The sequence below is a fragment of the Haliotis rubra genome, unplaced genomic scaffold, assembly GCF_003918875.1.
Source record: "Haliotis rubra isolate DU_JTF1 unplaced genomic scaffold, ASM391887v1 Scf1441, whole genome shotgun sequence".
NCBI classification, from domain to species: domain Eukaryota; kingdom Metazoa; phylum Mollusca; class Gastropoda; order Lepetellida; family Haliotidae; genus Haliotis; species Haliotis rubra.
The window spans coordinates 123,553-138,199 of record NW_025765383.1 but is presented as its reverse complement, the minus strand read 5'-3'; the positions used below and the strand labels follow the sequence as shown (position 1 = coordinate 138,199).

Below are 14,647 nucleotides of genomic sequence, written 5' to 3'. Positions count from 1 at the left end.
CTTTGACAGTGGCCCAATTAGACACTGTGCACACCTAGGTAACTATGTTTGTGGAAATTGAGCCCAGGGAAGATGGATTTGGGGAAAAGTATAGAAAACAAAACACCCTACTATACTGTGGTGGGCCAATAAGGTGTATCTAGATATTTACTAATTTTTTACCTTTACGGTGGTCCAATTAGAGATTGATATCCTTAGGTGTGTACGCAACTATGACTACTATACGCGAGCTCAAACAGATCGCGAGACAGAGAGGTGTGATCGGTTATTCTCGAATGAGGAAGCCAGCCTTGTTGAAATTACTAGGTTTAGAAGCCCCTCCCACGGTAAAACAATTAAAAATCCAGGCAAAACAGCTTGGGCTCACGGGTTATTCAAACCTGGGGAGAGCCGGGTTAGTCGCATTGTTATCACATGACCCCGTTCACCTTCAGCTCCCCACTGTAAAACAATTACAAGCCGAGGTACGCAATTTGGGTTTAGGTGGTTATTCCCGTATGAGGAAACCCCAGCTTGTAGAATTATTATGGCAGAATAGAGCTATTGACCTACAGTTCATGCGCACTGAGCGCACTGTAGGTAACTATTTGAGAGGCTGGCGCATGCATGTTGATATGAACATAGACATCACAGATATCAAGCCTCTGATAGCTGATAAAATAAACCAGGAACTAAACAGTCTGGGAAGTATCAAATTTCAGATCACAGTGAAAATGTCACTCAAAAGCAAGTGGGGGGAGGGGTCACTGAGTACGTTCAACCTTACTTCCGAGGTAAACAAGAAATCGTCACGCATACAGAGACCATAGACGCATCAATCGATACCAGTTTTCAGCAGATACGAGAATACCTAGAACGCTACACACACTTGGGGTCTGGGTGGGCTGTAGATAAAATCGATAATGTCTATCTAGACATAGCTAACTACGTGCCGTTCAGAGGCGGGTCATACCTAGACTTGCCCCCTTACTATAAGAAAAAACAGGCCATGGTAAACGTCAAGAATAGAGGAGACGATTGCCTGAGGGTAGCTATCAGGTCAGCCTTGTTTCCAGCTGACGATGGGCTCAACTTGGATGGTATAGATGAACCCACCCCCATATCCCAGATCACTAAAATAGAAAAACAGAACGATATAGCCATAAACGTCTTTGGGCACGAAGGTAACACAACAAAAGTACACAGGGTCAGTCCGTTGGGGGGACAGGGGGGGAACCCCCCTCGCGTTATCAATATATTCATGATCCAGCGAGGTGAAAAGTATCACTACATGTGGATAAAACATCTCAGCCGGTTGTTGCACGACCAGTCGAAACACGTTGGTAAAAAACACTTTTGTGTGCGATGTCTGCACGGTTTCAGCCGAGCTGATTTTTTAGAATCCCACTGGGAAGATTGTCAAGGTGTAGGGCAGACGGCCATACGAGTCGACATGCCTAAGGAAGGTGCCAATATCCTAAAATTCGACAACCACAAGAACCAAATGTCTGTGCCTTATGTTATATACGCCGACTTCGAAGCCTTGGTCAAACCAGTTGAGGTTGTTGGGGGTATCCCCACAGGCGAGAGCTGCACACTCAAAACACAGGAGCATGAAGCCTGTGGGTTTGGATACGTGGTTGTCCATTGTGATGGGAAAACGAAAGCTCCGGTAGTGTACAGGGGTCCCGACGCGGCTGAAAGGTTTCTAAAGTGTTTGCAGGAGGAAGAAAAAATTATTTGGAATGCACTTTATACAGTCGCCCCCATGCGTATAACCCAAGCTGACCGGCTAGCTCACCCCTATAGCACTAATTGTCACGTGTGTGACTCACCACTTAATGGTGATTCGGTGAGAGATCACTGTCACGTAACCGGTAAGTATAGAGGCGCCACTCACAGCGCGTGTAACCTTAAGCTTAGAATCAACCCAAAGACAATAAACATCCCCGTGGTCTTTCACAACTTGAGAGGGTACGACTCTCACTTGATCATGCAGGCCATCGCGAAAGTCGACGGCAACCTTACGTGCATCCCCAACAACATGGAGAGATACATCTCCTTCAGCTTGAATGGTCTGAGGTTCATCGACTCGGTTCAGTTCCTCCTGTCGTCACTCGACAGTCTGGTCAAGGCCAACGATACCTTCCCTATTACCGATCGATACTCGACCCCTGCTGATGAGGAAGGGTGTGTACCCCTATGAGTACATGGATGGTTGGACCAAGTTCACCGAGACCAGACTAGCCCCCATCAGAGAATTTTACAGCAATCTGACCGACTCGGAAATATTCCAAGACGATTACTCACACGCTATTAAAGTATGGAATAAACTGGGTTGTAAGAATCTGGGTGACTACCACGACCTGTACTTGAGGACAGATGTACTGCTGTTAGCCAACGTGTTTGAGACGTTTAGGCGGACATGTTTCAAGCAGTATAAACTTGACCCCGATTGGTATTACACAAGCCCAGGTCTGTCGTGGGATGCATTGCTGAAAAAGACCGGAGTTAAGTTAGAATTACTCACAGATTATGACATGCACCTATTCATTGAGAAAGGCTTGCGAGGCGGGATCTCCATGGCAACCAAACGATACGCGAAAGCAAATAATCAATACGTGAAGGTCTACGACCCTAGCAAGCCAACCAATCACATTCTCTACCTCGATGCCAACAACCTGTACGGCTGGGCTATGAGCCAGTATCTACCCACAGGGGGGATTCGAATGGGCGTCACCCATTGGTGTTATGAGCATCGCACCAGATTCGAACAAAGGTTATATCCTCGAGGTTGACTTAGAATACCCAAAGGCATTACACACATCACACAACAGCTAGCCCCTGGCCCCCGAACGTATGAGGGTTAACCCAGACTGGATGTCTGAGTACCAACATAACTTGTTAGGTGGGCGGGTGGCAGACGTTGAAAAACTCGTGCCCAACTTAATGAATAAGACCAAGTACATCGTTCACTATCGCAACCTACAGCTGTACCTGTCGCTGGGTATGAGGCTGACCAAAATACACAGGGTGCTCATGTTCAACCAGAGCCCCTGGATGGAGCCTTACATCAGAATGAACACAGACCTCCGAAAGCTTGCCACCAGTGACTTTGAGAAAAATCTCTACAAGCTCATGAACAACTCAGTGTTTGGTAAGACTATGGAGAACCTGAGGAAACGCGTGACCGTGAAGCTGGTTCGGTCTAATGAGGAAGACAAGCTCAGGAGACTGATAGCCAGTCCGGCATTCAACCGTAGCAAGATATTCACCGATGACCTAGTTGCCCTACACATGAAGAAAAGCCACATAAAATTCAACCGGCCTGTTTACGTGGGGATGAGCATCCTCGATTTATCCAAACACCTGATGTACGACTTTTACTACAACAAGCTTAAGAAACAGTACGACGACAGGTGTGAAGTGCTGTACACTGACACAGATTCCCTGCTGATGGAGATTCGAACCGAGGATGTGTACGAGGACATGAAAAAACACCTCGATTTGTACGACACCAGCGACTACCCCAAGGACCATGCAATACACAGTACGGTAAATAAAAAAGGTCCTAGGTAAGATGAAGGGCGAGTGTGCTGGCACGCCCATAGCTGAGTACATAGGTTTGAGACCTAAGATGTACTCCATCCTGAAGGCCGACAATAGTGAGATCCGGAAGGCTAAGGGTGTTAAGAAGTACGTAGTTAAACAACACATCAAACACGCCAGATTCAAGGAAGCCCTGTTCAAGACCCGTACCTTTAGACATAAAATGAACACACTTAGAAGTGATGGGCATAGGATATACGGACTTACTATAAACAAGACGTCCCTGTCGCCGATGGACACTAAACGTTGGATAGCTATTGATGGGATAAACACGTACGCGTACATGCATGAGAAAATTGAACCAAGAACATGGGTGTATGTATAAACAGGATACCCTGCCGGGGCGACATGTCACGGAACCAGAGAAAGTTTGAGGCTATTTACTATAGCCCGCATGGGTACTGGAAAGGAGCTAGCGCTGTAGATAAGCTGGCTAAAATGGCGTGAGTACCCCCGGAGGAGGCCAAAGCATGGCTTGAAAAACAAGCCCTGTGGCATATCTATTTGCCGCCACCACGCTACGTGCCTAGAAGGAAGTTTGGTATTAACATACCCAATAGCATTCACCAGGCAGACCTACTGTTCCTACCCCACGATAAGAGGTACAAGTATGCCTTAACCGTCGTGGACGCAGCCAGTCGCTGCAAGGAAGCCGAACCCTTGACTGCGAAAGATTCTGCCAAGGTAGCCAGAGGATTCGAACGCATATACAAACGCAGTCCTCTGACGTGGCCAACAGAGCTGCAAGTTGACCCCGGGCGGGAGTTCATGGGGGTCGTGTCACAACTGCTAGCCAAACACGATGCAAAGGTCAGGCGTGGCACGGCCGGAGCCCATCGCAGCCAAGCCATAGTTGAGAGATTCAATAGAACTTTGTCTGAGCGCTTATTCGGGCATCAGTATGCTAGGGAGATGGCTAACCCGGGGAAGCGATCGACTGAATGGGTCGCGAGGTTACCTAAGGTGGTGTCGGCAATCAACCATGAAGTCACCCGTCTCACCGGCAAGAAACCGGCAGACGCTTTCAAACTAAAATCAATAGTGGCAGAGTCTGCTGCTCCATTGCATGGGAAGGAGAAACAGATGCCAGATAGGGCCCTAGTGAGGTATTTATACCAGCCGGGGGAACACGAGGGTGATAGCCATAAGCGAGCCACCGATCCTATATGGTCAGTCAAAACTTACAACATAGATAAAGTGGACATGAAAGCTGTCGAGCCGAACTTGTACTACTTGAGAGATGGGCCAGGGAGAGGGCTCGTTAGACAGGAATTATTGATCGTACCGTACGACACAATGTTACCTCCTGTCAACACGGCATAGTGTCACGTGTGGCCGGGAAGTAAACAAAATAATCCCAGTATCACATTAAACTGTTTCCTAGAGGTCAACACAACATATCACGTGATCAGGAAAGTGCTAGTTCACTATCTCAGGATAGACCCGTTAAACCGAGATTATTAAGGTAAGTCCCTGGTAGCTCAATCAGTTGAGTGCTGTACGGCTGGGCTATGAGCCAGTATCTACCCACAGGGGGATTCGAATGGGCGTCACCCATTGATGTTATGAGCATCGCACCAGATTCGAACAAAGGTTATATCCTCGAGGTTGACTTAGAATACCCAAAGGCATTACACACATCACACAACAGCTAGCCCCTGGCCCCCGAACGTATGAGGGTTAACCCAGACTGGATGTCTGAGTACCAACATAACTTGTTAGGTGGGCGGGTGGCAGACGTTGAAAAACTCGTGCCCAACTTAATGAATAAGACCAAGTACATCGTTCACTATCGCAACCTACAGCTGTACCTGTCGCTGGGTATGAGGCTGACCAAAATACACAGGGTGCTCATGTTCAACCAGAGCCCATGGATGGAGCCTTACATCAGAATGAACACAGACCTCCGAAAGCTTGCCACCAGTGACTTTGAGAAAAATCTCTACAAGCTCATGAACAACTCGGTGTTTGGTAAGACTATGGAGAACCTGAGGAAACGCGTGACCGTGAAGCTGGTTCGGTCTAATGAGGAAGACAAGCTCAGAAGACTGATAGCCAGTCCGGCATTCAACCGTAGCAAGATATTCACCGATGACCTAGTTGCCCTACACATGAAAAAAAGCCACATAAAATTCAACCGGCCTGTTTACGTGGGGATGAGCATCCTCGATTTATCCAAACACCTGATGTACGACTTTTACTACAACAAGCTTAAGAAACAGTACGACGACAGGTGTGAAGTGCTGTACACTGACACAGATTCCCTGCTGATGGAGATTCGAACCGAGGATGTGTACGAGGACATGAAAAAACACCTCGATTTGTACGACACCAGCGACTACCCCAAGGACCATGCCATACACAGTACGGTAAATAAAAAGGTCCTAGGTAAGATGAAGGGCGAGTGTGCTGGCACGCCCATAGCTGAGTACATAGGTTTGAGACCTAAGATGTACTCCATCCTGAAGGCCGACAATAGTGAGATCCGGAAGGCTAAGGGTGTTAAGAAGTACGTAGTTAAACAACACATCAAACACGCCAGATTCAAGGAAGCCCTGTTCAAGACCCGTACCTTTAGACATAAAATGAACACACTTAGAAGTGATGGGCATAGGATATACGGACTTACTATAAACAAGACGTCCCTGTCGCCGATGGACAATAAACGTTGGATAGCTATTGATGGGATAAACACGTACGCGTACGGGCATGAGAAAATTGAACCAAGAACATAGGTGTATGTATAAACAGGATACCCTGCCGGGGCGACATGTCACGGAACCAGAGAAAGTTTGAGGCTATTTACTATAGCCCGCATGGGTACTGGAAAGGAGCTAGCGCTGTAGATAAGCTGGCTAAAATGGCGTGAGTACCCCCGGAGGAGGCCAAAGCATGGCTTGAAAAACAAGCCCTGTGGCATATCTATTTGCCGCCACCACGCTACGTGCCTAGAAGGAAGTTTGGTATTAACATACCCAATAGCGTTCACCAGGCAGACCTACTGTTCCTACCCCACGATAAGAGGTACAAGTATGCCTTAACCGTCGTGGACGCAGCCAGTCGCTACAAGGAAGCCGAACCCTTGACTGCGAAAGATTCTGCCAAGGTAGCCAGAGGATTCGAACGCATATACAAACGCAGTCCTCTGACGTGGCCAACAGAGCTGCAAGTTGACCCCGGGCGGGAGTTCATGGGGGTCGTGTCACAACTGCTAGCCAAACACGATGCAAAGGTCAGGCGTGGCATGGCCGGAGCCCATCGCAGCCAAGCCATAGTTGAGAGATTCAATAGAACTTTGTCTGAGCGCTTATTCATGCATCAGTATGCTAGGGAGATGGCCAACCCGGGGAAGCGATCGACTGAATGGGTCGCGAGGTTACCTAAGGTGGTGTCGGCAATCAACCATGAAGTCACCCGTCTCACCGGTAAGAAACCGGCAGACGCTATCAAACTAAAATCAATAGTGGCAGAGTCTGCTGCTCCATTGCATGGGAAGGAGAAACAGATGCCAGATAGGGCCCTAGTGAGGCATCTATACCAGCCGGGGGGAACACGAGGGTGATAGCCATAAGCGAGCCACCGATCCTATATGGTCAGTCAAAACTTACAACATAGATAAAGTGGACATGAAAGCTGACGAGCCGAACTTGTACTACTTGAGAGATGGGCCAGGGAGAGGGCTCGTTAGACAGGAATTATTGATCGTACCGTACGACACAATGTTACCTCCTGTCAACACGGCATAGTGTCACGTGTGTCAAGTAAACAAAATAATCCCAGTATCACATTAAACTGTTTCCTAGAGGTCAACACAACATATCACGTGATCAGGAAAGTGCTAGTTCACTATCTCAGGATAGACCCGTTAAACCGAGATTATTAAGGTAAGTCCCCGGTAGCTCAATCAGTTGAGTGGTGCGGCCCATTATGTATAGTTTGCGCGAGCTATACATGTGGGTTTGTATCCCGTCGTTGCCTCAGTGGATTCCTGCAACTTTGTGTGACGTGAGGTGTTTCGGTAAGGAATCAAGACCATATCAGTTGGGTCGCTGAAAAGGGCTTAGCTGAGCGGGGCACTCTCATGGTGGGAGAAGCGCAACATCATCTTTCGATTTCACCCTTGGGGAATTGTGGCTGCCGGGGACTTTTACTACTTTTTAGAACCTTTCTATCTTTCTATAGGTACAGTAGTGACACGTGTGGGCGGGAAATCAACGGGGGCTCAAAAGTAGTAGATACAATGGTAGCAAGAGCTAAGGGTCCGACCAAAGCCTTATTTGGGAAATAAGGCTTTGCAGAGGCTTTTGTTGGACTTGATCTCGGACTATCATTGTATATACTACTGATGCCCATGCTGTTGATCACTGGATTGTCTAGTCCAGACTCGATTATTTACAGATCGCCACCATACAGCTGGAATATTGGTGAGTGCGGCCTTAAACTAAACTCACTCACTCCACCTCACGCCACCCAACATCACTGCTGTGTCAAACCTACCTCCACGTCACAACACCCCACATCACAACTGTGTCAAACTCGCCTCCACCTCACACCGTACCACTAAACTAACTCACTCAAATAATATGTTACCACACAACTACTGTATGAAACCCACCTCCACGACATACAACTCGAACATCACTACTGTGGGAACAGCCTGGTGCTGTTCCCCAACTTGAGTGGGAACACTCGTCTAGGGAGGTCTCTGTCCCCAGACAATTGACATTGCTCAGCCAGATAAGTCCTTCACCTTGACCATAAGACGTTGTCACATAGGCTGTTGTCCTAAAACAGAAAATCCAAACTAATTAATTGTTCCTCGTTTTCACAACTGCTTAAGCTGAATGCTGAGGAATGAAGCCACTGTGATTTCAAATTATTGATGTATGATTTCAAATTTGACATCAGCGATTGATTAAGGAGCTTGATTATTTACGTTCGCGGGGTGCATGATGACATGAAAACATAGCTACCCCAGAAAATATGCACACATTGCACTGGGGTCCCACATGTATCTAAACAAACATGATCTTAGATCTCTGATGACTGATTCTGTTGACACATGCTCAAGCGTTGCTTGTTTGTTGCTCAAACTTTCAAGGGTCTTAGCAAAATTTCCAAGATGCTTTTCCATCTTTGACTCAAACGAGTCGATATTTCATGTAACGATCAACATTGAAATGATGAAAAATAAGCTACGACAGTAAAATCAAGTCTAAACTCAAAAGAGACAATGAAATGAAATACAGAGAATGTTCGGCAAATTGGCAATATTTAAGTTTCTTTGTTAAACCTGTACTGAGGTCCATTGTTGAAGGTTAGTAAGCACAGTGGTCTTGCTCTACACGAAGGTTTAGTCGTACAAAGATGTATTTACCATGGACGATTTGCCATTTTGCACACAACTTGTGCCTCCTGTGAAGAAAACGACGACCCTCTACAGACTGTTCCCCAGACATTGTTGTGTAGTATTTCTACCCGACCACATCCAGTAGTTGTCGAATTCAAGCGTATTTGAAGATTAGCTGGAACATGCAGAGCAACAATGCAAGAAAAGGTACAAAAACACATAATATTGTACCGTTGTCATCAGAGTATTGGCAGACAACATTACTTACCATTAGGACACTGTATTCGGACTACTGTTGATGACGAGGTAACACTTCCCCAAGGGTAATGAAGACATTCGTTCAGGGAGAGTTCAGTGCCAAGACAATGCACCTTTTCTACGATAACACTTCGTGATTCGCTGCCGGTGTTTGATGATGAGCCAACTGTGGCTGCAATGCTAAATATCAAGGATAAGTGTATCAAACTGTTTTAAAACATTTGTCGGGTTCATTGAAAAAATGATAAAATGTATGTCAAATTTGTATTGTGGTAATATATAACTTATTGAGATGTTTTTCTTTACATAAAGTATAATAACATGAGATGTATAGACTGACGTTTCAGACAAGAAGAATCTCATTATATGTCTTACATGTTGTATCCCAACATTCTGCAGGCAACTGTTGCCTCTTCAACTCCGAACCCAGAGTAGTAGACTCTTCCCCATCGCCCACCATAGTACAGCTCCAGAACTCCTTCTCCTGGCGTGTTGGTGGTGGAGAAAAGTCTTGCTGCTGTAGCCTCTGCAGAAGACATCATGACATCATTTCGACAAATGAATGCTGGTTTCGTTCATAAACACATCCTCATGATATTGACGACAATGCGTTTGAACAAAAATTAGCATTCTGAAATCGATAAACTGTGAACTCGATATTGAACTTTATTGTGTCACTAACGTTAATTAGTGTTGTCCTGAAGTTCACGAAGCAGTTGGGGCATCAAATCAGCCTTACCAAAAGCATATTTACCAGATGTTGAATTTCACTGTGAATGCAAAGGCCTATTTGGAATAAAATCATAATGAACGTGCCACCAAACCCATTAATACAAAATCATAAGCACGTTTTCATTAACCTCTAACAAGCAACACGGTGATGGCAGGTGTTCGCAAATATAGCAAGCATATCATATTCTAAAGATTTTACCTGACGCCATTTTTATAAATAGTATGTGTCTGTGTATGACCTTAAGCACCCAACTAGATACACGCAAGCCCCACCACAGCGATCTCTAAAATAAAATTGTCCTGACCAAACAATCCATTGATCACCAGCAATGTTCCAAACCATACCTTCAGGAAATGAAAAACACTCTACACCAACAGCATCAGATGCGCCACAATTATGCGTCCCCCATGGTCTGTGCTTGCAGTCCTTTAGATCTGTGTTCAGCAGCGTGCACTGGACGTCATCTAGCCACATTTTCATGGAACTGCTTCCACTGATTACCTTTCCTCCTCTGTAAAGATAGAAAGTGTCAGTTTTTAGCAACATTCCAGCATTATCACGACGGGGAGACAGACACCTTTGCAAAACTGAAATATTTGATATTAGTCCCATATCACGAGTTTGGTTTAATTCAGTCATAGAGCCGTGTCATTTTGTCATGCAGTTGGTATATCAGATTGTACACACTTTTAATTAATTGATTTATTTGAATTCTCGGCTCTTAAGCTGACATATTACTTACTGGTACCCCAGAGCCCTGCACACAACTGACGCTTCTACTTGGCCAAAAAAGGTCATCACACACTGTTCCCCAGATACCGGAGTGGAATACCTGCAGGAGTCCTCTGTTGTAGTTCGGTGTCAGTTTCATCGTTATGTCACCTAGTACAGCAGCATTAACATTATGTTACCTTAAGCAACGTGACGAAAAACATAAATATTTCCCTTCTACATTGTTCAAAAATGAAATGAATAGTCTTTGAAACATTGTACGCATTCATTCCATTCGATCAATACGATGATGAAAAGTAGCATGGTGATAGCAACATGTTCTGTTGACATTAATTCAATACAGAGGGGGTGTTCTTGATGTGAACACTGTGTGCTGTTATCACAGCTCTGCACCTCCTTGACTCAAGCTGAACAAGTCCACGGATTCCCTTATGGGATTATCTGGGATTATTGACCAGTTGAGCAAGTGCATATGGTATATGTTAACTTTTGAACTATGAAGGTGGTCGACAGTGACACGAGCTATATGTGGTGAAGTGTTGTCATGTTTAAACATGGCTGATGTTGAAGAACTTGATCGATTTACAGAGTCCCTGAACTACCACAAGGCCATATCCACCACCGTCGTTATGAGAGGGTTGTTTTTTTGTAGTTTGTAATGTCACCTTGATTAGGTGATAGTTATTATGGGTCACAATGTTTAAAGTTTTGAGTGTGGGTGTTGGCTCGCATCTCGCATCATGTATGTTCAATGGCAATAGTATTTGTAGTGGCATGCCTTTTTGACAGCGCTTCAGGGGTTGCCTCCCTTGACTAGCTTATTTATTTTGTTTTAACTTTCGGCTCTCGTCACGTCAGGTGTTTCCTGAGAGAATAAATATGGAGCCTAGCTTTGCTAGAATGCTCGAGAATTGTGTAAGAGCTATATAAAGGCTGGTTGTTGAGTAGTGCGCCACACGAATTTTCACATGACTGGATTTCTACACATCTGTGTAGTTGCTCAACATTTCAAGGCTGACCGTTCTTGTCTATTCAACTGCTGTGATTGTAAACAACCTTCAACCAGTATATCTGTTCTCTTTGTGAATGTCAAGACTCTGGACAGTGACTCTTAAACCTTTTATCACAGCAAATTATTAACCGTTACAACGTCATGTTACATGGTCTGTTCTTGTTCGGTGGTCAGTTTACACTGACTGCGTAAAAAGACCAAGATGCAAAAATTGAATCAAAACTTTGAATGTGATATCCTACTATTGTCAGACCCGTGAATTAGAATTGGTCTTCAGCAACACATGCTTCAAGAGGCGACTAAAGAGATCGGGTGGTCAGGCGTGCCGTCTTGGTTGACATATGTCATCATATCCCAATTGTGTCTATATCGATGCTGATGCTGTTGATCATTGGACCATTTGGCCCAGACTCAATTACATACAGACCTCTGCCATGTTGCTGAAATGTGGCGTGAAACAACCACCAAACATTTTGAATACAAACTAATATAATTTGTTTCTTAGTTAGTGTTTTTATAATGACCCCAGAATTTAGGTGACAATTACATCAAGCTGATCAATCTGGAATCTGAACCCGTTTTATATATATTGCGTATGCAGAGTGGTTCTGCAGAGCAAATTTTAGAGCTCTCTTTCGAAATAACTTTTGTAAACGGTCTATATCGGTCTAGTTTTTTGTTTGTTGTTTTTCTTTCTCTTTGGGGATCATGACCGTGTAGAAACAATGGCCAAGAAAGATATCAATAGTTCCATCCTCGATTATCTCCAGGGTATACGTTACGATAGCTCTCCACTATACCTTGGACGCATCTACGGCTTGGCCCGATGACTTTATTACCTCCCACATTCCCACAGTAGTCAATCAGCTAAGCCGCCGTTACAACCGAACTTGCCAGTGTAAACAAAGATAGCGGTCGCAGCCCCGAAGGTTTGTTCGCAGTGCGCCTCAGATAATTGGGGAAAACAGACAGACAAATTTGTAGGACAGAAACTTTAAACAAATATATGCAAGAACTCCTTCAACCTCTTTCAGAGTACCTCTGCATCAATTGTGTTGCCAAGTTTAATCGGTTAGATAATTTAAGAAACGAAGGTGAGTTGTGATTGGTCCGCTCAACTTCCCAGCGTAGACACCTGATTGGATAAGAAGCCAACCAAGGGAGGTCATAAATTTTTCCGGCGGAACTGTAGATGCGTCCAGGGTATAGCGGAGAGCTATCGTAACGTATACCCTAGAGATTATCGAGGATGCAATAGTTCATGATAAACAATTACTCTGATACTCAAATAAGTATGTGTCTAGCTGATTACTCACTTGGATCACATATGATGCCAACATCTTCTCTGTGGTAACAGTTATTCTCACCCCATGGCCTGTGTGAACAGCTGGCCAAAGATGATTCGGTTCCGTTGCAGTTCACATCATCTAACCAAGTCCTCCCTCTTCCAAAACCGAAACTTCGAATCTCCCTTGGTATCAGTCCGCTTTTACTAACAACAAAATAGCTATTGAATACAAATGTTGCAGCCCACCTTTGTGACTGACCGCAAACCTTTCGGTCATAGTTAAATAACCTAACCTGCATTCTACATCAAATACATACTATTGAAGGTTGAAGCCATAATTGTTGCCACATTTCCAATCCGTTTAAATGCTATTACTGTGTATCTTTCTTATTCCCTCACCATACTTCTGAAGATAAATTGCTCCACCAACTCAGAAATACATCCCCATAAGCTTTGTCGGTTTTGGTTTGCATTGTTTAACACCGTTATTCTGCCCAAATGGCAATATCCTGTATGAAAGTTTTATACATATTTTACACATGGTGTCTTACTATCGCCCTAGTTGTCTGCAGGCCACTTTAGCTTCCTCTTCACCAAAGTGATCGTGACACACAGTGCCCCATGTGCCGTTATAGTAAACCTCAAGTCTCCCAACACCGTTGTCCAGTGGGGACACCAGTCGGATTGTCCTGCCAAACACTGGAAATATAAAGATGACTTGTCAGTATCAAACAACGATGACTGAACATTGCTTCACAGCCACAGAAAAATATATACTCTCTCAAAACAGAAATGCATACATGTAGGTGATATTTATTTTCATTTTCTTTTCACAATTAGTGTTTGATTGTTATAATTTCGCCATTATAATGCCGGTTTGTGTACAAATGCACTGTGCAACAACGCATCTTCAGGATTTTTTTTACGCACGTTTAGGTTCCAAGTTTCAACTTGCAAGTGGTTCGCAATATGCACGTGAAGAATCGTGAGCGGGGACATTGCATATATCAGGCCGTTTTGCTTTTACACGGTCATTGGCTTTTTTAGTTAAAAAAACGAAGATCGTTATCGGCTCACTGATGTAAATCGAAACATTGCGATTGAACGTCTGGAGGCTGGGGAATCTCAAGCTACCGTTACGCGTCACCTCAATGTTCACCAGAGTACCGCGAGTCGTGTATGGGACCAATTGAATGCAAGAGTGACCTCAAAGTAGTAGACCCAAGATTACCACCGGAGCGCAGAATATGTACACCCGGGTACATCATTTGCGGAATCGTTTACGAGAAGCTGGACTTCTAGCCCGAAGACAGGCCCTGTTTTGGCCCTCTTAGGCAACGAGTACATCTACGTCGACGGGTCAATTGGTGCAATACCGTCCGATTCTGGAATCTACGGAACTGTGTATGGTTCAGTGACGAAGCACGCTTTCTGCTTCAGTGCCGTGACGGAAGAGTACGTGTCTATCGACGTCGAAATGAACATTTTAACCCGAATTGTATCACGTAGGTTGACCGATATGGTGGTTGGTATGCAACGATGTCGGGAGCCGTATCCTACTCGCAGAAATCTCACATTGTGCGTCATCAGGGCAATTAAACTGCTATTCGGGAACAGAGACGATAGTTTAAGGATTCACATGGTTCCGATCACTCACCGCCGGAAGCGGTTATTGAACCATGCTTC

General features: G+C 44.9%; 1 protein-coding gene across 1 annotated transcript; it reads right to left on the bottom strand.

Moving 5' to 3' along the window:
* Positions 1 to 7,370: 7,370 nt before the first annotated feature.
* On the bottom strand, positions 7,371 to 10,403 carry LOC124269363 (scavenger receptor cysteine-rich domain superfamily protein-like). The gene is made up of 6 exons (XM_046704378.1): positions 10,274 to 10,403; positions 9,572 to 9,722; positions 9,207 to 9,376; positions 8,966 to 9,113; positions 8,204 to 8,373; positions 7,371 to 7,387 (listed from the first exon to the last, which is right to left on the bottom strand). The coding sequence occupies exons 1-6, from the start codon at positions 10,401 to 10,403 to the stop codon at positions 7,371 to 7,373; spliced, it is 786 nt and encodes a 261-aa protein (XP_046560334.1).
* Positions 10,404 to 14,647: the final 4,244 nt, after the last annotated feature.